At 42.0% G+C, this 22,791-nt stretch overlaps 1 protein-coding gene across 1 annotated transcript; it reads right to left on the bottom strand.

Moving 5' to 3' along the window:
- Positions 1 to 14,752: 14,752 nt before the first annotated feature.
- Positions 14,753 to 16,361, bottom strand: LOC103703944 (phosphoenolpyruvate carboxylase kinase 2-like). Its single transcript, XM_008787025.4, has 2 exons — positions 15,485 to 16,361; positions 14,753 to 15,105 (listed from the first exon to the last, which is right to left on the bottom strand). The coding sequence occupies exons 1-2, from the start codon at positions 16,269 to 16,271 to the stop codon at positions 15,050 to 15,052; spliced, it is 843 nt and encodes a 280-aa protein (XP_008785247.1). The 5' UTR covers positions 16,272 to 16,361; the 3' UTR covers positions 14,753 to 15,049.
- Positions 16,362 to 22,791: the final 6,430 nt, after the last annotated feature.

Genomic DNA, 22,791 nt, shown 5'->3' with positions numbered 1-22,791 from the left:
GCCGAACATAAGGCTTCTGTCCGGCACACTGCAGCCGAACAGAAGGCTTCTGTTCGGCACTCTGTAGCCGAACAGAAGCCTTCTCGTGCCAAATCGCGTGCCGTGCTGAATTTTGTGCCGAACAGATCCTCTGATTCATTAATTCTTGATGATAAATTATTTTATATGTAGGGCTATGCTACAACCGAATCTAGTATAATTGGATCAGAATTTGTACTGGATTACACAAGCGAATTTACAACTTACGAGGTATTATAATATATTGTGCAATTTTGTATTAGTTTAGCGAGCTATTTTTACAACTGTGTACTTACATAAATTGTTTAATGTATAGATCTTCAAGAGTAGAGAGGACTTGTGTAATTGGTGTCGTGAAGCTGGGAGGCGAAATGGTTTTGTTGTTGTAATCAAATCATCCGATGCAGGTACCATTTCTAAGAAACCCAGAATTACGTTAGGTTGTGAGAGGGGTGGGACGTACCGAACCACAAAAGAAAAGCGAATAAAGACTGCCTGTGGGACAAAGAAGTGTGGATGCCCTTTTGCATTAAGAGGAAAGAAATTGGATACTGCGGATGATTGGATATTACTGGTCGTATGTGGAGTGCACAATCATCCCGCTGCAGAGAATCTGGAGGGGCACTCATATGCAGGGAGATTATCTGAGCAGGAGACGGAATTGTTAGTGGATATGTCGAAGAGTTTGGTTCGTCCAAAGGACATATTATCCACATTGAAGGAAAGAGATGCCCTCAATGTTACGACTATCAAGACTATCTACAATGTACGTCAACGGTTTAAGGTTGCAGAGAAAGCCGGGAGGTCTGAAATGCAACATCTATTAGGTAAATTATCAGAGGCTAAATATATTGAGTGGCATAGGAATTGTACTAATACGGATGTTGTGCATGACTTATTTTGGGCACACCCTGGCAGCATTGATTTGTTCCGTGCATTTCCCCGTGTGTTGATAATGGATTGCACGTACAAGACGAATAGGTATCGTCTTCCGCTCTTAGAGATTGTGGGGGTGACATCTACTGACATGACATTTTCAGTTGCTTTTGTATACTTAAATTCTGAGGGGGAAGAAAGCTATACTTGGGCATTAGAGAGATTGCGCAGTGTCATAGCTGATGATGTTTTGCCTGAGTTGATTGTTACAGATAGAGACTTGGCTTTGATGAATGCAATTCATAGAGTATTTCCTACTGCTAGACATTTATTATGTAGATGGCATATTAGTAGGAATGTTTTGGCCAAGTGCAAAAAAATTTTCGAATTGAAGGAGAAATGGGATAAATTTATTATGAGTTGGAATGTACTAGTGCTGTCCTCCACGGAAGACGAGTATAATGATCGCTGGAGTGCACTACAGAGAGAGTTCGGTACCTATCCAGATGCACTACAGTATGTGTCAGATACTTGGCTGAGCAAATACAAGGAAAGATTTGTTGCGGCGTGGACTGATACATGCAGGCACTACGGAAATGTGACGACAAATAGGTATCACAAATAAAGACTCATTTAAATTTAATTTGCCTCAATTCTTATATCTAACTTTCATTTGTTTACTAGGGTCGAGAGTGCACATGCAAAGCTCAAAAAGCAGCTTGGATCAAGCCAAGGAAGTTTCGAGTCATCTTGGACTAGAATACATGGATTGATTGAGTTGCAGCACAGCTCTGTTAAAGCCTCATTGGAGAAGAGTTTATTGGTAGTGCAGCACAACTTCAAGCCAGCTGAATTCAAAGAGTTGCGAGGTTTCATATCTATAAGTGCGTTAAATCATGTCCTCGCCCAATCGAAACGAGCCAATTCAGTTGGGTTTGATGATTCAAATTGTGGGTGCGCTATTCGACGCACACATGGTATACCATGTGCTCACCAGATTGCGCGGTACAGGGTGGAAGGTCGGCCCATTCCTCTCGACTGCATAGATCCTCATTGGAGGAAACTTGATATTCTGCCTACCCCCCCCGTGCAGCCAATTCAGTTGAGTTGTGATGCAGAGTTAGATTTGATTGCGCTACGATTCAAGAAGTTAGATGGGGCTTCTCAATTGCAGATGATCAAGAAGTTACGAGAGATTGCAAGTCCAGATAGTACACCTCTTTTAGAGCCTGCAAAACGGAAGACCGGTTCACGTGGGCGCGCTTCACTGAAGGTTGATACGTCTACTCGACGTGACCCGTCTGCGTTTGAGTTGGTTCTATCTGGACAGGATAGTTATTCACCTGGTGTTGAGAAAGTTACCATCCGCAATCCATCTACTCAGATTCAAAAGAGACGGCCCAAGCAAAAGGTAAGTACCAAATATTTATTTCCTTACAATAGGTATCACAACGTCTACGGGACGGTCCGTGCCGTGCCGGTATGTCATGTGCCGATACGGGACATGTCGGGACGTGCCGTGCCGAGATGTGCCGATACGGGACATGTCGGGACGTGCCGTGCCGAGATGTGTCGATACGGGATGTGCCGTGCCGAGATGTGCCGATACGGGATGTGCCGTGCCGAGATGTGCCGATACGGGACATGTTCTGCCATTGTTACATATTTTCTATCATTTGATATTATTTGCAGATTTTTCGTACTAGAGCCCAGTCACATACGCCCATTATCTATATTGATGCTATTCCTTCTGCCTTGAGACCATACATCCAGCATATCAAGGATGTAAAAGCTGATGGGAATTGCGGATTTAGGGCAATAGCTGACTTACTGGGATTTGGAGAAGATGACTGGGTGCGTGTTAGGAAGGATTTATTGCAAGAGTTGCAATGTCATTCGGACCACTATCGCACATTATATGGTGTGGAAGGGACGATTGCTGAGATCACTCATGCATTATCATATTATGATGATTGTCCACCATATGACAGATGGATGACTATGCCGGACATGGGTCATCTTATAGCATCCTGCTATAATGTTGTCCTATACCATCTCTCGTTGCAACAATGTCTGACCTTCCTACCTCTCCGTTCTGTGCCAGTACCTCTTCTATCCCGCAAAGATATCGCTATCGGATTCGTAAATGGAAATCATTTTGTTGAGGTACTACGTTCACAACACTTGCGAATATTTAATTTTGCTTATTTAATTTTGCTTATTTATAATTTTGTAGCTATTAATATTTTCTTATTTCTAATTTTGAAGGTGTTCTTGTTGCCGGGACATCCCGTTCCGCCAGTAGCGACCAACTGGCGAAAATATCATCTTCCTTGTGCTACCGGATGGGAAAATTCATATGAAGCACGGATTCAACAGTTCAAAGAGAGCATCTCACCTAATGTTATAATTAGCGAGACAGTAGAGTTAGATTGATTATTTATATATGTACAATTTTTGAAAGTTGTAAATTTTTTGGGGCTCTTAGAGTCATGTACTGTGAAACTCCATCATCAGCTGGGAATACATATGACGACTGTTGTTTCCGTTGAGATTTCAGATGTAAACAGAAACATACTTAAGAGCTGGTGGGAGCAAACAAATCAAACAGGGGAACTAATAGACCTTTCTGATGTTCAAGAACTTAACGGTGACAAGCTTGAGCAGATGATTAACACATTTGTTGGAAAAGAGGGCTCTGTGATGTTCTTGGTTAAGAGGTTAATCGGCTGCCCTCTCCTTGCAAGGCCAGGTCTTGCCACTGGCACCCTCTTAGGCTTTGCTGCCTTTTTTGGAGGGGAACTTTGTCCAGGGTCAGCTTTGATTGGAACAACATTTGGAGGTACCTCAGGGGGAGGTGGAGGCAGAACATCAGTCGTATCAGATTCAGGGTCAAACCCCCCACGGGACTCCATCTCCTCAGGGGGAGGTGGAGGCAAGACAGTAGAGTTAGATTGATTGTTTATATATGTACAATTTTTGAAACTCCATCATCAATATAAATCAAAAAATATCTGTCTTCGCATTGTTAGATTGATTGTTATGTGCACTGTTATATTTATGTAAAATAGAACGGGCCAGGCTTTACAAAGATTACACGTAAATGTACCAAAAATATATATTTTTCATTAATATCAAAGGCTTTACAAAGATTACAAAGGCTCCATCATCAATCCCTATGACGCCATCGTCGACGCGTGTACTGCTGTACGTCCGAATGAGAGGGTCCTGGATCCAAATGAGAGGGTGCTGTACTCGGGCCAGGCTCATCACCCAGAAGTACCTGATGCATCTGAGAAATAGCATCATATAGGTGCCCGGCACCTAGTGACGTAGCCTCTGAGGGACCCATCCGTACAATGTCGGTACTGATACCGAGTGCAGCTGCATTACGCCGCCGGTGCATGTCAGCATCATCATGACCTCCCCTAGCTCCAGAATGAGTACTCGAGCGCAGATGAGGAGGCTGAACTGCAACGTGCGTGATACGGAGATACCACTCCATGTATCCCGGTACGCTGTCTGATGGCCGGGTAACTGGGTGGCTCCTGCTCGCCTGGCTCAGCACGTGGTCCTCCCACCGCTCCCAAAGCTGATCCATATAGGAGTAATGTATCCGGTACGAGCCTGCTGTGGAACCTCTGTTGGCTCGCGTAGGGGCTAGTGGCGCTCGAGGGATGGTCTGAATACGACCAAACTGTCTAAGAACCCTTTCTGGATGATAGGGTTCTACGATATCAAGGCACTTGATGGAGCCACTAAAAAATGCGACGGGTATATATGGGCGATCTCCCCGAAGCCGATGATGGGGATCCCAAATAACCTGTAAAACAAAAGGTCCATTTCAGTTTTATACTATATCGCATATTAAATGTACTGACAAACACAAGCAAATGGTAATATGATACGTACCTCATCGATGCTCAAAAGGTCCAATGACTCACGTAGAACCACTAAATGGTCCATCGTGGTACGGGATGGAGTACCGGGCATCCAGCGGTGCACGCGGGGACTGGCATCAGTATACTCGAGCGACGGGTGAGGACTGAGTGCTGGAAAATGCTCATAAATCCATGCCTGCAGAAGCGTCATATAACCACTGATCTGTCTCACTGATGACCTCGACGCAATCCCCAACTGCCGATACAAATATGCTAAGGCAGCTGTACCCCAGGCATATGTGCTCACCCTATCCAGATCCCGCAGTAAACACAGATACGCTATAGGCACCCTGGTCCCACTCTTATCAGCAAAGAGTGTGCAGCCTAACAAAAATAACAAATAGGCTCGTGCTGCACACTCTATCCTCTGCTGCCTGTCTCTATCAGATACAGAGTGAAACTGAGTCCTCAGCCACTCCATCCTCACAGACTGACCGCGCGATGACAGTACCTCCTGACGCGCGTCTCCAGCTGACACCCCCAACAACTCCACAAGTAGCTCCTCAGCATCCCGATCACTCATCCTCTCAGGAGAAACTGATACTGAGGAACCTGCGACAGGAATCCCTAAAATGGCGGATACATCATCCAACGTGATAGTGATCTCGCCAAATGGTATATGGAAGGTGTTCGTCTCGGGCTGCTATCTCTCTACGAAGCCCGAAATCAGAATCTTATCGATGAATCGATAAGAGCACTGTACTAACTCTACGAGGCCCGACTGCCTCAATAGTGCTCTGAACCTGGTATTTGGTTGGTTTGAAGACCACCACTTCCATTCACCAACCTTGGCAGTATGGTTCATGCACTTTAGTGGAGCTCGTTCCTGTAATATAAATGTATAATTACTACTACTTTATAAAACATCAATAAACAAAATATAATGCTATAACAAATAAACAATACCTGTTGCCTCCAGATGGAAGCTGCTATATGCGTCCTGAAACTGATCAGGACGGACTCATCCTCTGGACCTCCTGGACATGGTCCAACGGACTCATCGTCTTCGCCCCTAGCGGGCATATCATCATGCTCTGACTCAGGAGAGTCCGATGGCATATGAGCAGGCTCGGGAGAAGCAATCCTAGCACGACGTCTCCTAGCTGACGCCGTAGGTCTAACTCTGGCGGGACGGGGATCCATGTCTGAAAATATAGAAATTCAATGTTAGGCTATATCAAAGAAAATAATTCAATTGCATACATAAATGTTCGGCACAAAATTCAGCACGGCACGCACCAGAACCCTTCTGTTCGGCTGCACAGTGCCGAACAGAAGCCTTCTGTTCGGCTTCACAGAGCCGAACAGAAGGCTTCTGTTCGGCTGCACAGAGCCGAACAGAAGGCTTCTGTTCGGCTGCTCAGAGCCGGACAGAACCATTCTGTTCGGCACCGTGCAGCCGAACAGAAGGCTTCTGTTCGGCACCGTGCAGCCGAACAGAAGGCTTCTGTTCGGCACCGTGCAGCCGAACAGAAGGCTTCTGTTCGGTTGAGTGTTGCCGAACAGAGGGCTTCTGTTCGGCACTGTTCAGCCGAACAGAACCCTTCTGTTCGGCGATCCAGTGCCGAACGGAGCACTGGAGGCGGGGGGGCGGGGAGCTACCTCGACGTGGTCGTGGAGGCGCCGGCGAGGTGCTCGTTGCTCGGGAGATGGCTGGGGAGGTGGTTCCGGGAGAATGCCGGCGACGAGAGGGAGAAGGGGAGAATGCCGGCGACGAGAGGGAGAAGGGGGAACGGGGGGGTTTTGGGCGAGGGAGAAGGGGGAGACGGAGGGGGTTTGGCCGCCGGCGAGGTGCTTGAGGTTCTTGAGGCGAAGTTTTTTGGGGGGAAGGGAGAAGCCGGCTGGAGTGGAGTTTTGGAGGGGAAGAGCGGGGTTGGGGGGGGGGGGGGTTTGGGGGGTGTAGAGAGCAATTTAGGTGAGGGGGTGGGGAGGGTGAAGGGTAATTTAGGATTTTTTAATTTTTTAGGGGTGTCCTTAGCAAATGGGGGGGTGTAGAGAGTATTTAATTTTTTTTTAATTTTTGGGGGGTGTCCTGAGCAATCGGGGGGGTGTATTTAGAACTACCCCTCCCCATCTGTCTCCATCGAGTCCTAACATGCTCATCAAGTTCCTTGCCAAAGTCGGTGAAAGAACGCTTTCGCGGCACTCATTGATAAGAACACGTCACATGAGGTGTTTCTTTACCTCTTGAAGTACCTTTCAAGCATCTATCATGATAATTTTGATGGTTCATGCTGCTTAAACTTTATAGCATGCTGAAGTTCTTTTTTTCCCTTGGTAATCTGAGATCACGCTAGCGGACGAACATCAGAAGCTACAAAGATGGTACGTAAGGACGCATGGGGCGTGATGGGGGCAAATTCGATCCTGACGTGCGACAAATGGACATGGACGGATTGCGTGACTTGTGGAAGCAATCATAGAGTTAAAATACATTACATCCTGATAATAATTTGGGGTCTTCTGCGTGTAATTGGTCACTTTTATTTTTTAATTTTTATTTTTAAAAATAGCAGCAGCTGTTAAAGTTGTCTAGCTCAAATACTTGAGAGCACCACCATCATGGTTCAAACCGCCAAGAGCTTTACAGAAAAGGATATACTTTGGGTGACATAAGTAGATTTCCGAACAATTTCCATAATAAAGTTTTATAGTTAGTTGATTGGTTTTAATGATTGTGATGCATTAATCGGGTGTAACATGTTGAGAACATGTCAGGCTTTGAAATCTGTATACTTTGGGTGTTCCAGTTATCCTTGAAAGCCATCAGGCAAGTATCACTTTGATGCAAGTCGAAGGAGGGCATATCTAATAATAGGTTTGGGACTGGTACGTTAAGGCAAAGACTCTGAATTTTTAAGCAAAGGATAATCTCGCACCCCTCCATATGAATGTTTAATGCAAGGAAAAAAATCAGGTACTCAATGTCACACCTCATCTTCCCTTCTATATAGATGAAGGCCCCAAGACGCCTAGAGGGTTTTTCTGGAGTACTAGAACCTTTTGCCTTTTCTAATCAAGCAAAAGAGACAGAGACATGCATGCATTAAAACAAGGGTGTTTAATGCATTTTAAGTATTGGGGAATTGTGACAGCGACCCCTTCACTAGCTAACAATTTTTTTTTTTTTAATTGAAACAGAAAAGGATACAAATTAAATATCTATATATTCATATTCATATTTATTTTATTGAACGAATATGAATATAGATATAAATATTAATTAAATATAAAAATTAATATTTTTATGTATTTTAAATGGATACTGAAAATATGAATATAAGTATGAATATAAGTTGGATAATTAAACTTTATGACCATAGCATCAAAGGTGTTATTGGATTGATGGTAAATCAGATTTATAGCATGTTAATATGGTCATATATTTTTCTTAGAAATTCTTGAATGTTATATGACATTAAATAAGATTGCTAATAAAATGGAATATTCGGCTATAGATCGAGTAATTATCTATCCATTTTTATTTTTTTTTTCTTTGATGGATATAAATATTAATTGAATGTTCATATTTCTATTTATATCCGAATAGATTTTAATATAAAAATGCGCCCAAATGGATATTATCCAATCTAAATGATGCAGTTTTTTTCTAAGTTGAGGTTGCCCAATGAAAAAGAGACACATTTCATGGTCCCCTAGGTCATGCGGCATCATTTTTTCTACCCTTTAATTTGGTCATGTAATGTCATTTGACCCTTGAATCCATGTAATGCTAGATGTCAGCCGAAATCCTGGCGAGGAGCTTTTCAGCGTTACACCCGCAGTCAATACCTTTTTTTTTAAAAAAAAAAAAGAAACTACAACCCCCGAGGTCCTAACTTGTGTGCGAGAGAAGAGAGATAAGAGCCCACGCCTATCAGAACAATGTAGTATGGTCAAACTGAACCCTGTTTTTTATTTTGGAGTTAGTAAGGTATGAAAAACACGTAGTCCAGCCATGAAGGACTATAATATGGATCGACAGCCACTTACTGCTCAAAAACATTCAAATTATGATATGTGGAGGAATGGCCGTTCAGGCTAAGCATGTGTATTATAAAATCAATGGGGCTGTGGATTATGTAGCCTCTTATGTGGCTAACTATTCTGAGGAAACCCTGTAACTAGGGGAGGAGGACTTACCCGAAGTGCTCCGAAAATTGTTAACCTTTAACTTTTTTAGGTGTATCCGTACCCGCCATGTATAATACATCCGCTTCAGCAAAGAAGAAGAAGAAGAAGAAGAAGGAGAAAAAAAGAAGAAAGAAAGAAAAGAAAAGAAGAAGAAAAAGGACTATAACACACCTTCTGGCTGCGACAAAAGCACAAACGATATCCAGCAAAGATCTCAAAAGACCAAAAGCAAATTCTTTACAAGGTTTTTGCCGATGCATATATAATATAATGATCATTTTCGTCTAGCATTTTCCCAATCATTCGAGTTGTCGCAATTATTTGAGAGTGGTTTTATTGATCCTTGTCTCGCCCATTTAGAGCTAGGTTCCTGAAATTGAGGGCCAAGTTTTTGAAGGCGTTAATACCTGGGATTCAACCTTAATTCCACCATTTAAATATTTGACCCCACCATATGGAAGCTAATATCCTTGGAACCATAGGAGAATCTTAATATCCTAATTGATGCCTGAAAGAAATATTTCTGTGGGATTAGATCAAGGGACATTATTTTCTGGACAATTGTTTGAAGCAAATATTGATTTATGTGTAAGTTATGAGTAGGACAAATGGTTTTGAGTCACAATTTATGTAATTAGTTGCCATGAAATTGTAACATCTATGCATTTGACCACCGTTGCAGAGATCGATAATTGAAAAATTTGCATTGGAAATGAGATTTAAATTTCTTGTTTAGTTCATGACAATGCCGTGCCTTATATACAAGTTGAGCCCTTTGATTCGGAGGACTAAATATAGTAGAATACAACAACAAAATTTTATGGTTATGAAAAATATACTGGAACCACATATAGTATAATATAATAGCAAAATCCCATGATTTGATGGCAATCAGATTCCATGATTTTTGGAGATTGCTCTAAGCTGATATATCAAAATTGTGCATGTAATATATGGCAGCTGGGATATCCAAGATGGTGCATACTATAATAGGTAAGATTCTGCATAAATTTGTCAATTGCACTTTCCCTCAAGTTGGCATGTATAGATCTGTTAGCACCCAACTTATCCAGCAGATAAAAAAATTAATCATGGCCCAAAGCCTTAGTAAAAATATTGGTATGCTGGTTGTCACTTCAAAGAAACTTCGTTTGGATTGTACCTGCTTATAGTTTTTTTTGGACAACATCATAGTATATTTTGATGTGTTTTGTCAGCTAATGGAATATAGGTTTGACAACAATATGAAGTGAGGCATGGTTATCACAATAGAAAAACATTGGTTAAGGATGGTGAATAACCAAGTCAGAGAGTAAAGTTTTGAGCCAGACTAATTCATACATAGTCGAGACCATTGATCGATATTCGGCTTTAATGATAAAGCAAGAGATTGTACATTATTTTTTTATACACCATGAGATATGCGCTCAACAATACTATTTTACTGTGGCGTGCTAACACAAGATATTTGATAAATAATTATTAAAGAATCAAAAAATGTTTGCAATCAATGATCCATAAATTCCATCCTTTTATCATTTCTAACAATTTTAATTTTATGACAAAATTGGTTGTTTACAAGAGCAATAAATTTCTTAAAGTAAATAAAATATTTCGTGTTTGAATCGCATGAGAAAAATTCCTGTGCAATATGAAAAGTCATCCACAATTGTTAAAAAATAATATGCATCAATAAGAGATGGAATAGAATAATCTCTCCAAATATCCATTTGAATAAGTTCAAAAATAGAGAAAGTAACAAAAATACTTACAGGAAAAAGAACCCTAAATTGTTTAACTAGAGAACAAATAGTACAAGAATCTATTTTATTCTAAAAAATAGAAAGAGGAACAGAAATATTTTGGACCAAAACTTTTAATCTTGGAGTGGACGGATGACTCAAACGATTGTACCAAAGAACCAACTAGGTACAGTAAGTTGAGAACTAGGAGAGAAAAGACCATTGTAGTGGTAAAGTCATTCTTTTCATTACCTAGACTAATCGGCTTTCTCGTTGACAGGTTCCGAAAAATATAGAAGTTGAAAAAAAAGATAGCAATGTAATTATATATTTTAGTAAACTTATTAATGACTAATAAATTTAAATTGAAAGTGAGTATGCAAAGAATATTTTTTAACTCAAAGAGAAGGGGACAATTTGATAGTCCCTTTTTGGGTTATTCGAACTATATCCCCAATAGGTAGTTTAACGGATTGAGGAGTTGGTAAAGGTTCGAGTGATAAAAAAAAAAAAAGAAAAAGATTAGAGCCAGAAACCAGGTGGTTAGAAGCATTTGTGTTAATTATTCATGTCATGGGAAGTACCTATCATGTTGATGGAAGTGGTGGTTTATTAGTGTTTAATAAAGATAGCAATTAGGCATACTACTCTAATATGAGCCATAATAAATAGGCTAAGAGGAATTTCACTATTAGCTACATGATTTGCAGTAGGAGTAGAAAGTTTGGTTCCTCCGTGGCGATTTGGGCAGCCATGTAATTTGTAACAAGCGTCACATATGTGACCAAGTTTATTATAGTAATCATAGTATGGTTATTTTCGATGGCCACGACCTCCTTGTTTGTTCCTGGAGTGATTAGAACTGTGCTTATTAAAACACAAAGCAGCCATGGTAGTGCCTTCAAGAGTTTGCATCGATTGACTTGCAATGCCTTCTATTTCTTCTCTTGGAAAATAAGAGAAATTTTACTTACAATTGCCAAAATCATGCACAATCTTGCCCATTACAGTATGTACGATCTTGGATATCATAGCTACTAAATATTGTATGCACAATCTTAGGATGTTAGCTTAGAGCAATTTTCAAAAATCATGAGATTCGATTGTCATATTCAATTTTAATACTTGCACCAAATCATGGGCTTTTGCTATTGTATTATATTAAATCGGGTCCCTAGTATCTTTTCCATGAGCATGAGATTTTGTTGTTGTGTTCTACTGTATATGGTTCTCATAGTCAATAGACTCAACTTGTATATGAGCACACTAGTGCCATGAATAGAACAAAAAATTTAAATCTCATTTTTCATACAAATTTTTATGGTATCATAGCAGGTTTTTTCTTGATCAATCAACCCCTCTTTTTAGTTCTCCTATCATCCACTCGGTGTTTGTTGTCCTTAGCCATTTATTTTCCATCCGACAATCATGGCCATCATGGTATTAATGTAACGACACCGTTCTTTCTTCATCGCTCACATATCCCAGCTATGGTCCTTGTCGCTCAACTCCTTATTGGTGATAATTATCCTCTATGGGGACATGCCAAGAAGACTGCTATCTTAGCCAAGACTAAAGTTTGCTTTATTGATAGCTCGCTTAAAAAGCCTAACAAAAGTTCGGTAACATTTGATGCATGGCAATATTGCAACACCATGGTGCTTTCCTAGATTTGGAACGGAATCTATAGAGAACTTGTGACCAACATAGTCTATTTTGAAACTATAAAGGAGGAATGGAAAGATATGGAGGAGTGTTCTTCTCATAGTAAGGCTACCTAAATTTATTATATCAAATGAGATTGTGTATGATTTTGACAAATTATCCGTAGGCACCTTCCGCAATAAAAAAGATTCTCTTGTTAGACGATCAGGTGTAATAATTGTCATGAATTGTGATATAATTGACAAATAATAAGTCTTCATCAGGACCAAGCTACATTGGCCTCTCATACACCATCAGCTCACGGAGTAATTGGATGCCACGCACAAATGACACGACCACAAAAGGAGTAATCTTTGCGTGGTAAATCAAGAGCAAACCTTAGTGCTATCCTCCAAGGTCTCCAACGGAGGATCTATTATAGGCCCTATTGCCACGTACAGTCTTTGATTGCCCCACGGCAACTTCCATTTAGATGCAGCACAATAGGTAAGGCAAGAAATGTGTTGATTTGTAAAGCAAATTAAGGTGAGTCAAGAATAAAGACATGCATGTTTCATGCAACGACAAAATAAAGTGCACAAAGTCATGCCTCATCTCCTTTCCTGCAGCCCATCGACGAAATGATATTTGGACCACTCGAACCTTCTTCCCTCTATCTTCTCCACAAAAAAAAACAATACCAATCAGTCGTGATATGGACCATGACGTTGGTAATATATAAGTGACATAGAGTAACAATTTGCTGCACAACTATATTCCTTACTCTGTTCTTTGTTATATGTGGTAGGAGGTAATTAGCCTAATTCGTGGGATTGAGTTGCTCTAGTTCACAAGGTATTGGGCGCCACGTCAGCACCACGTCAAATGGGCATGGAGTGGGTGATTGTGGTGTGCAGCCCGTAGCATAAACAGAACTACAGTACTATAACCTAACAAGTATGTTTTATTATTTAGTAAAATATTGTTAGAAATTTTCTTTTATAAAACAAAATAGTGGCAACTTATCTCACATTTTATTAAAAATTAAAATAAATAAAAATTGAACTCTGTGCCAGTTGCATGCTTAGCGGGTTTCTTTTTATACCAAACATTAAAATTAAAAAAAAAATGGATTAGAGTTGGCCAATGTATTAGGTTTTTGAAATATAATTGGCATAACCTAATGGATTCTGCAGCATTAAATTTTGACGTGCGATGTATATGTAAAAAGAAATTTCGACAAGTGCAATATAAATAAAACGAGGCACGATCATCATGTCATGAATTATATGGTATCTATGCAAGAAGAAGTATGAATAGCCATAATCCGTCTATCTATTCAAGTATTTTTTTTATTTACTCTCCTTTTTAAATTAAACAAAAAGGTCATTATAATCTTCCTCCCTTATATGTCATCCTCTTGACGATCGTTTGATGTGCAATTTTCTTGAAAATTTCAACTTGTTGAGAGTCTACTTTAGGGGGTTTTTTTTTTCGGGGGATTGTAGGTGAGACATTGAACATCATACCTTTGAATATGCATTTTGGACGACCAACCAAGTCACAAGAATTTGCTTCATGCAGAGTCCTCTCTACCATAATGGTCTCAGTGGAAATCAAATACTATTATTTTAGGTGGACTTGCATACATGAATTGCTACAGATTAGTAATTTCTTACGCCGTTCTTCAAGAATTTAGAAGGAATACATAGTCCAAAATGCTTGCTAACGAGTGATCGAGGGAGAATAAGCAGCCACGCCTATCACTCAGGTAGGACGGTCAAACTGCAATCCCCTCCCTCTTCACGTTTCATATCTTGCTTGTAAATTGCACGCTGTCCCGCAACTTCGGAACAAAGAGAGAGAAGGATAGCATAAACCATCGAATATGCCATCCGTTCCCCCCCTGTCCGTGGCCGGTCGAACAATTAAAGCAAAAAAGCGAATTCACGAATATTGCAACAAAAACCTTTGACGAAAATAACAGCAAAAGCCACCAAGGTGGTAGCCTAGTGGTACTGGGCAGCAATTCTAACCACAAGGTCCCAAGTTTGAATCGCTGCGGCGACGATTAAATTATGGATCGGAGCTTACTACTTTGGCCACTGCTTGGACTTGTGGTGTAGGACCGCTCTTGAACTGCTAGTAGCCGGGATGGTGCCGGGTGTGATGTACTCACACGTGGGACTCGAGCCAAAGCTCAGAGGAGTAGCTGAGCCGGACTCACGGGTGGAGAGGGTATGAGCAAAACCGGTCGGGGTGCCCAACACACGGCCATTTCTGCCCGCATCGAACATTCTCCTGGCGGGGCGGGGCCCAGTGGGGACTGCTACGCGGGGGTGGGCTTGTCCCTTCCTCCCCCCTACCCCTTTTTTTCAGCAAAAAAAAAAAAAAAAAAAAATAACAGCAAAAGAAAATTCCATGTACTTGGATCTCTTTACATGATACAATACCAGCATAACTCGCAGCACTTAAAAAAAAAAACAATTTACAGATGCTTTACTTTATTCTTTCATTTAGGAGCAAAAAAATATATACACTCAAACGTTAAAGAGATCGAAAAGATAAGAAAAAAAATCCCATCCTTATCTCCCATCAAGACGAGATTTCAAACCCCGGAGCCCCTTCTGGAAAAGAAAAATGGGGCATATTTTTTGTACGCAAAGCCCGCGCTCACCGCCTTTAATCTTCCTTCTAGGTTGGCTCCTCTGTCGCTCTCAGTCCCCCGCCACTGGTTATCCACGGATGCCCTGAGATTTTTGAAATTTTAAGAAAAACAAGACGTAATTAAGAGGAGCACAAATCAATTTTTTCAAAAATATACAATTAGAAGAAAAAAAAAAAAGACCTTGGGGAACAGAAAGGAGGAGGAAAAAAATCCGCAGGTAAAAATAAACCAAGAGAGGGGAAAAATCACAAGACAAATCGGAGCGACGAATGGTCGCACATATTTTATTTATTTATTTTTCAATACCAAGAAGCAGGGTTTTCAAAGAACGAGCGAGATCCGAGAAGAAACCCTAGAAAGCGAAGTAAAACCGGATAAATCGAAGGAAGAAGCGCTAGAAAAGAGAGATCGGAACGCAGAGATGAAGAAAGAAAAGGGGTTGCGAGGAGGAGGAGACATACTGAGGACTTGCTCCGCCGAGAACCTTCGCGAAATGTCCTTGCAGAGCATCCGGCGGAGGAGATCCTTGGCCATCGGGGAGACGGTGTGGAAAATCCGCGTGGGAAACCGGAGGTTGGCTCGGAGCACCGCCTCGAAGATCTCAACCGCCGTGTCGCCGTAGAAGGGCGGCATCCCGGAGAGCATTATGTAGAGCACCACACCAGCGCTCCAGACGTCCACCTTTTCGTCGTAGTCCCTCCCGGCCACCACCTCCGGCGCCAGGTAGTAGGGCGTCCCCACCAGCCCCCTCATCGGCCGCCCGTCCCCGAAGCACTCCGCCGACCCGAAGTCCGCCAGTTTCAGCCGCCCACACCCGTCGAACAGCACGTTGTCCGGCTTGATGTCCCGGTGAGCCACCCCCCGCCGATGGCACACCGCCACCGCCTCCATCAGCGGCGCCATCACCGCCGCCGCCTCCGTCTCCGCCAGCGGCGCCTCCCGCCCGCTGATCCGGTCGAAGAGGTCAGGCCCGGGGCACAGCTCCATCACCACGTGGAGCCACGCCTCGTCTTCGTACACGGCTTCCACCTGGACGGCGTGCGGGTTCCCGGCGGCGGCGTGCTCGGCGATCTTGGCCTCCCGCTCGACGCACTCGCGGTCGATGGTGTCGGCAAGGAGGGCCTTCTCGATGGACTTCACGGCGAACTCCTCGCCAGTCTCCGCCGAGACGCACCGGTACACGGTGCCGAACCTCCCCCGTCCGATCTGTGGTCCGATCTCGTACTCCCGCCTCAGCTCCTCGCTCATCGCTCTAACCGAGCTACAATTTCTCTCTTGCGGTTACACGGTGACAGGTGACCGGCTTTTATGCAGGAGCGTATTCGGTGTGATTGGCACATCCATCGGACGGCTCCAAATATAAAACAGCCGTCGGGCGGACTTGGAGGAGGACTCTTCCGCCTTCCAGGTAAGTTCGATTTTACTTTTATTCCCAAAATGCCACTATCTTTTATTCAATTTGGCACGAACTAAATTTAGAGTACTCGGTAATCTCATAATCTGATAATATAATAATAAAAAAAAGGTTAATAGCAGGTTAGCATAGCTTAATTTGTATGGCAGAATCGCCCACCGAAAATACTGTACTCTCAGTGGCGAGATGGATTATTTAACATAACTAATTAAAAGGAGTTTATCGAGGAGAGTTGGACATGTGTCGCAAATTAATCCGGTTAGTTTCGCTTTTGAGAGCGAGCAGTTCCGGAAAGCGATGCCTTCCCGTTAGATGACCTCCTACGGCTGCAGTCTTGATACGGACCGTTGGATCCGATTGTCCCCCGCATGGATTGGAGCTAGGAGCACGTGAGAGGCCGGTGTCGTAACGGCCTTCAGGAGACGGTTTCGGCCGTTTTGTGGGCCCGGAGGGGGGACCTTCCGGACGAAAGCTACGAAAAGATTGAAAAGCCGAAGGATATGAGCACACGTGGAAGCATTAGCTTTATTCGGATCATCCGATGGCCACCACGTTCTCACGACAAGCCCATGTGACGGTGGCTCGCTCCCTCTTTTGTTTGCCGAGGTGAAGGAAATTAAGTACTTAACGGAGAAGTGGAGCCGGCGCGTCACTTTATATGGCCACTTTATTTATAATATAAGCTGTGTAAGGGACGCGATACGTCCGCGGAGCTATCAACCGTAGCTGATAAGCCCGTCTCAGGATTTCGGTCTGCTCCCTGGAGCTCTCCTTCTCGCAGATCATCAACGGGAGTAGTTACATATTTTATATTTTTTATTTGAAAATATTATTTTAAAACTCAGTACAGCTCGGACGGACCAGGTCAGGTTCAATTTATACATATCTTTGTTTTTTGCTATTTAACCTGAAATTGACAATTTAACCAACCCAATTTATACCTGTCTCGGCTCCATAGTGTGATTATTCTCTAAGCGGAACATAATTTTGATTGGATCAAAAATGGGACCTGGTTACTTTGGAACAAAAAAAAAAGAGGCTTAATAGAGTTTGATCAAGTTAGATTTCGTACATCAAATTGCCAAGGATAAGGCGTCTGGATTGGAGCATCTAGAGCAAAATGCAGGATAGGGTTCGGGCTATGTTCTAGTTTGGATTGGGTTGCTCATCCGTCTGCCTTGTGCACAAGCTAACTTAATATTAGGTTCTTTTCAGGTCCAACAAAATCTAATTAGGCCCACAAGCTCTACCAGAACCAAATTAAAATAGGTTGCGACCTTGATTCATAAACAGAGCTATCTACAGAGGATTCCCTTATGTGGATATTCGAAACAGAATAATTTTTGTCTACGCACATAAAATAATATAATTTGAATAAACAATTAGCATTATTTACTATTTAATTGTGGCTAGGGCCTTGTAACATGGACTCTAGCAATACCACACTACGAGCTGGAGCCTGGAGGTTTGGCACGATTAAAGATTCATAATAAAATTGTATCAATTGAATGAATCATCACTGTCATTTTAATGTCTTCAACATTTGAGAGGCCAAAGAATGAACCAGATTTATTATATTGAAATTATACTTATATTGTAATTTTTTGAGATCTAAGTCTAAACTTGTTTTCTGACTAATAAGGTGATCCAGTCAAAGAACCGCTTTGAGCATCTTCTGGACTTTGATCAGGCGATTAAGACAGGTTGGAGAAAACTTTAATCTCTGTTTTTGTGACATCTTCCCCGTGCCCGAGACGGCGCTATTCACGAAGCACTATGATTCCAGCAAGAAAAAGGTAGCATCATATAATTCAACTATTGATACATTTTATATTTTAAAACATCATGGATACGTAGGCCCTGACGCCTGGTGCAATGCCCGCAGTTTGAGTCCAAGGTTTCAAGCGCATTATGGAGTATATATTCTCCATTTAAATACGGCTATTCAATTTGGTTGGACCAAGATACCTCAACAAATTGTAGTATTTAATTAGGTTCGGCTGTTAGTGTAGACATATCTATATAAATGTCTTAATTTTTTTGTATTATTTGTGGTCCAACCGTGACGTCGTGACCGAGAATGGAGAGGACCGATGCATCAGGATCGATCGCTGCATATGGTCGTTTTGGCAGTATATTACTTTCTCGGAATTGTTCAAAACTTCTAGATCCTTGGAGGAGGAAGGAGTTACAGTAGGGTAGAAAAAATTCCCACAAAATAGGAAGATAAAATGGGGCAATGTTCACTCGAGTGTAAAAAAATGGTCAAGCTTGTAGTGAGTTGGATTTTTTTTTTCATTTTTGAGGGAATTGTAACGAATTGAATGGTAGCTGGTTGACCGAGGACAAACGTGATATTAACTCTCCTTTTTCCCATCTTCTCCCTTGCTATTTTTCCCCTTATCAATTCGGCAATCTCCTTGTGTTACTTCTACTGTTGTGACATCATTGTATGCTGTTGGTCCATGCGTTCGTTGTCTCACATTCCTCATTTTCTTGGAGGAGGATATATAGGTTGGGCATAAAGAATGACCTCATTTTATTGAACGAAGGTGTTATAGGCTGGGTTCCCATCGTGAAGGATTTGTCACGGCTGCAACTTTGTCAAGTGGGGATTATTTTATTCTTATTATTTGGGTGCGTTAATAAGTTGGGCCAGCACGCTTTTGAGGTGCTTGGGCTAACGCTAGTGGCCCGGACTGGGCTGGTTTTGATTACTGTAGCCCGTTAATTGATTGGGTTGGGCTTGCCGTTAGCAGTTGAGCCTAGTGAGCTGCAATAGCAGTCTCCTAAATGTAAGGATACTATATATATATATATATAAAATTCAAGTTGGTTGTAGTTATCCAAAGTTTGGACATAGAGTCTCTTTCTAATGGAAATGGAGTATAACCAGTAGGTTATATGTTTGTTTACACTAATGGTGAAATCTTTATTAGGCTAATGGGACTTTCTCTTGCTCGTGGTTTTGTCGAATTCTCCAAACAACTGCTGTCTACCTTGGGATTCTAATGGAAATGGAGTATAACCAGCTAGTAGGTTATATGTTTGTTTACACTAATGGTGAAATCTTTATTAGGCTAATGGGACTTTCTCTTGCTCGTGGTTTTGTCGAATTCTCCAAACAACTGCTGTCTACCTTGGGATTTTCATGGTTCTGGGTGTGATTCTTGACGGAGAAGATGGTGGCTTCTTATGCTCCTAACCAAATTAAAAAATGTAATTCGCCAGTTAATGCTTTTGCCTCAGTCTTCTTAATGGGAAGCCTTAGGCAATGACTTCAGGGTTTCATGAAAATTAAGTTCTTTTGAATCCTTGGGAACGAAAAAGCATCTGATGGTTTTTTTGGAGATGTTTTTTCGGCGTTGTTGTGTGCTACGGGCCCTTGGTGCCTGGCTAATGAGGCCTGATCAATCTTGGCTTGAAAGCTTCACTTTGATGATAAAGCTGAGCTCATTTGTCATTTGATCAAGCTCAAGTGAATTTGATTTCAAATCAAGAGAAATAAGTGCTTATTTCAATTGTCTTGATATTCTAGATTGAGCTCAATTAATTTGAATTTCAAACTCTTATCAAACTAGTGAAAGTCAGCTCAACATGGAACTAAGGTCATCAAGACGAGCTCGACTTAATGTCAATTCAAGCTTGGTTTACTGGGAAAAGAGAAAGATAGGAGAATAAACACCGAGGGAAGGAAAGATCATGGTCCGAGCATTCCTTCTCCTACCTTAAATCCTTAAATGAACAACAGGTTATACATTAATTTTGATCCAATAACTAATTATCTCTCCTAATTTTTCATGTGCACACACATGCACATAATAGCTCATATGGTGATCTACCATCCCTCGTGCATCACATTATTTCGAACTCATAGTAATATTATCGGTGAACATATTGAACAATATAATAGAGAAGTAAAGATTGTGAATAATTGCGCTTATATCCATCACCATAGGAATTGGTTCAAGCTTTAGAAATTGCTACCAAACTTCTCATCCCACGGGGCAAGAGCTGTTCATATATGCACAAGAAGCGTCCACCATCTTCGCGCTTGTTCATTTTATGGATGTCCAAAATTCCTTTGCTCCTTTTAATTACCACGTCCGAGCTTCACCTCACATGCTTGGCGTATGCCAAAGGCACGTAGCCATCCTTCGTCATCATGGACAGCATTCAGTCCGATATGTCTGCAGCCGCCTTTACCAGCGAGAAGAATCCAATGCTTGATCCTCTCCGGCATTCTATTTTGTCGCCTGTCATGTACCATCCAACATCCATGTCTTTGCACCCAAATAAGACATTGTAACACTTTGGATCTTTTCAATTTAATCAAGGACCGCCGAAGCTGCGCGCCTTTCCATTAGTATTTAGCGCCCCGGCATCAAGAAAACGCAGCTCACGCTGTCGTGACTCGTGCGGGACGGGGTACATCGACAACTAGAAGAAAGGCGAGGTCGTCAGGGCCGCCATGATCGTGACGAACCAGCCATGGCAAGGGTTCACGACGTCCGCCGACCAGAACGTCCTCTTCGCCGCGGGCGCCGGACATGCGAAGCCACCGGCGGCCAATGATCCAGGCCTGGTTTATGACCTTCAGCCGGAGGACTACATCCCAGGCATTTGTGCGCTAGGCTTTGCAGATCGAGTGGTTCGAGCCATCATCACTAGAACTGCCATCCGGTGTGCCACGGCTGCCAATTAAGAAGAGTATCGCACGGACGTCGGGGAGCCTGATGAAGCATAGGAGGCGGAGATCGAGGAACCCCAAGGGGCGAAGGTGGATGTTTCTCCTAACAGGCCTCAGTTCTCGGAACCTAGTGTTCATTTCAGCATCACCGGCAAGCCCAAAAAGGGCCGAGTGTCCGAAGGACGGCTCTCATGGGCCGTTCGGAGTCCCATTTCTGTAACCTTCTGAAGATCCACGCTGAAGCTCCAATGATGCTCCTCAAGGGCAAGGCATGCATGCTAATTGCTATGATAAATAGAACAACAACTTTACAAATTATGTGGTTAATTTTCTCCGAAACCAAAACTATATATTTCGGTACCAACACGGATTGAGTCCCGTCTTCACCCCGTTTCAACCAGCTCTCTGCTCATCCAGTTCAATAATAATAATAATAATAATAATAATAATAATAATAATAATGTGGTCCAAACCGTAACGCTGGGGGTTGTCGCTGTGCTGAATGGAGCACAAAAGTTTCACCGGGCTCCGGAAATCCATATATTGACGGTCAAGCTATAGCTGTTGTCATTAAGTTGCCTGCACTAATCTCAAACTCAGAGATACAGGAGGAAGCTGAGAAATGGGGCCTTCTTCGTGATCTCACTCACAGCATACCGCAGTTTCAATCAGAGAATGCATGGGATACAGAGTGGTTTGTATATAAGCTTAATAAAAGAAAATCACTAATTAAAAACATAATAGGCATCGCTTACAAACACGACATGAAGTGATCTGTCTTATTTGTTTGCCGTTGAGCAGATTTCTTGCATGGTCTCAAGCCCTTAATGCTGCTGCATCAACATTGTTGCCTTCCTAAAAAAACAGCCATTAATTAATCATATCGCACAAAGAACAGAAGTAGACACAAAGAACAATTGCTTGAGATGTATATATTCAACCATTGCCTCAAGGAAGAGAACCACAACCATTGTCTTGATTAGACAATTTTAAATTAGATAGATGAGTCCGATAAGTTACTGTTATGGAAAATGTTTTGAGCCTGCCCGGATAGCATTCGACAAGAATTTAATCGAGTGGCAAAGTGCTTATAGTATTGCTCGTGCAATTATAGCTGGAACAAGGTGCGCTTAATTATTGCTCTACCTATCAATTTCTGAAACGAGATTGCCTTTTCATCCCCGATGCCATCTTCTTCTTTCCATGGACACACAGAAGGAGATCCAGTTGAATTACGTGGGTTGAAGGAACCACTATCATGTGAAGGTTTTACTTCTGATGAAGAAAAACATGAATTTGGGACCACATATATACTCTCAATGATGCTATCATTCCTAGCAGATGATGTTTCTGCTGTAGAACGCGAGTCTTCGTCCGTTTTTGACGTGTCTATCATGTCCACGTGATTATTTAAGTCAACATGTTTCCGTCTCTCACACCATTTAGATTTTTCAGTTCCTTGTTGGATGAACTTCTTTAGATTGTGAACAAAGGGAACTCTTTGATCTCTCTCTTTTTTTTTTCATTTTTTTGATAATAAGGGAGGCTGTAAGCCACCCTGGAAATCTTTTACCAAGAGATGAACCTTTTTTTGATGGAGAGGGAGGCAAAGCCACCCGGCCTTTATTAGAAAAATAGAGTTTACAGAAAAACTATTTATAAAG

This window comes from Phoenix dactylifera, chromosome 5 (genome assembly GCF_009389715.1).
Source record: "Phoenix dactylifera cultivar Barhee BC4 chromosome 5, palm_55x_up_171113_PBpolish2nd_filt_p, whole genome shotgun sequence".
Taxonomy (NCBI): domain Eukaryota; kingdom Viridiplantae; phylum Streptophyta; class Magnoliopsida; order Arecales; family Arecaceae; genus Phoenix; species Phoenix dactylifera.
Note: the sequence above shows the minus strand (reverse complement) of the source record. Positions and strands in the feature narration are given on the sequence as shown.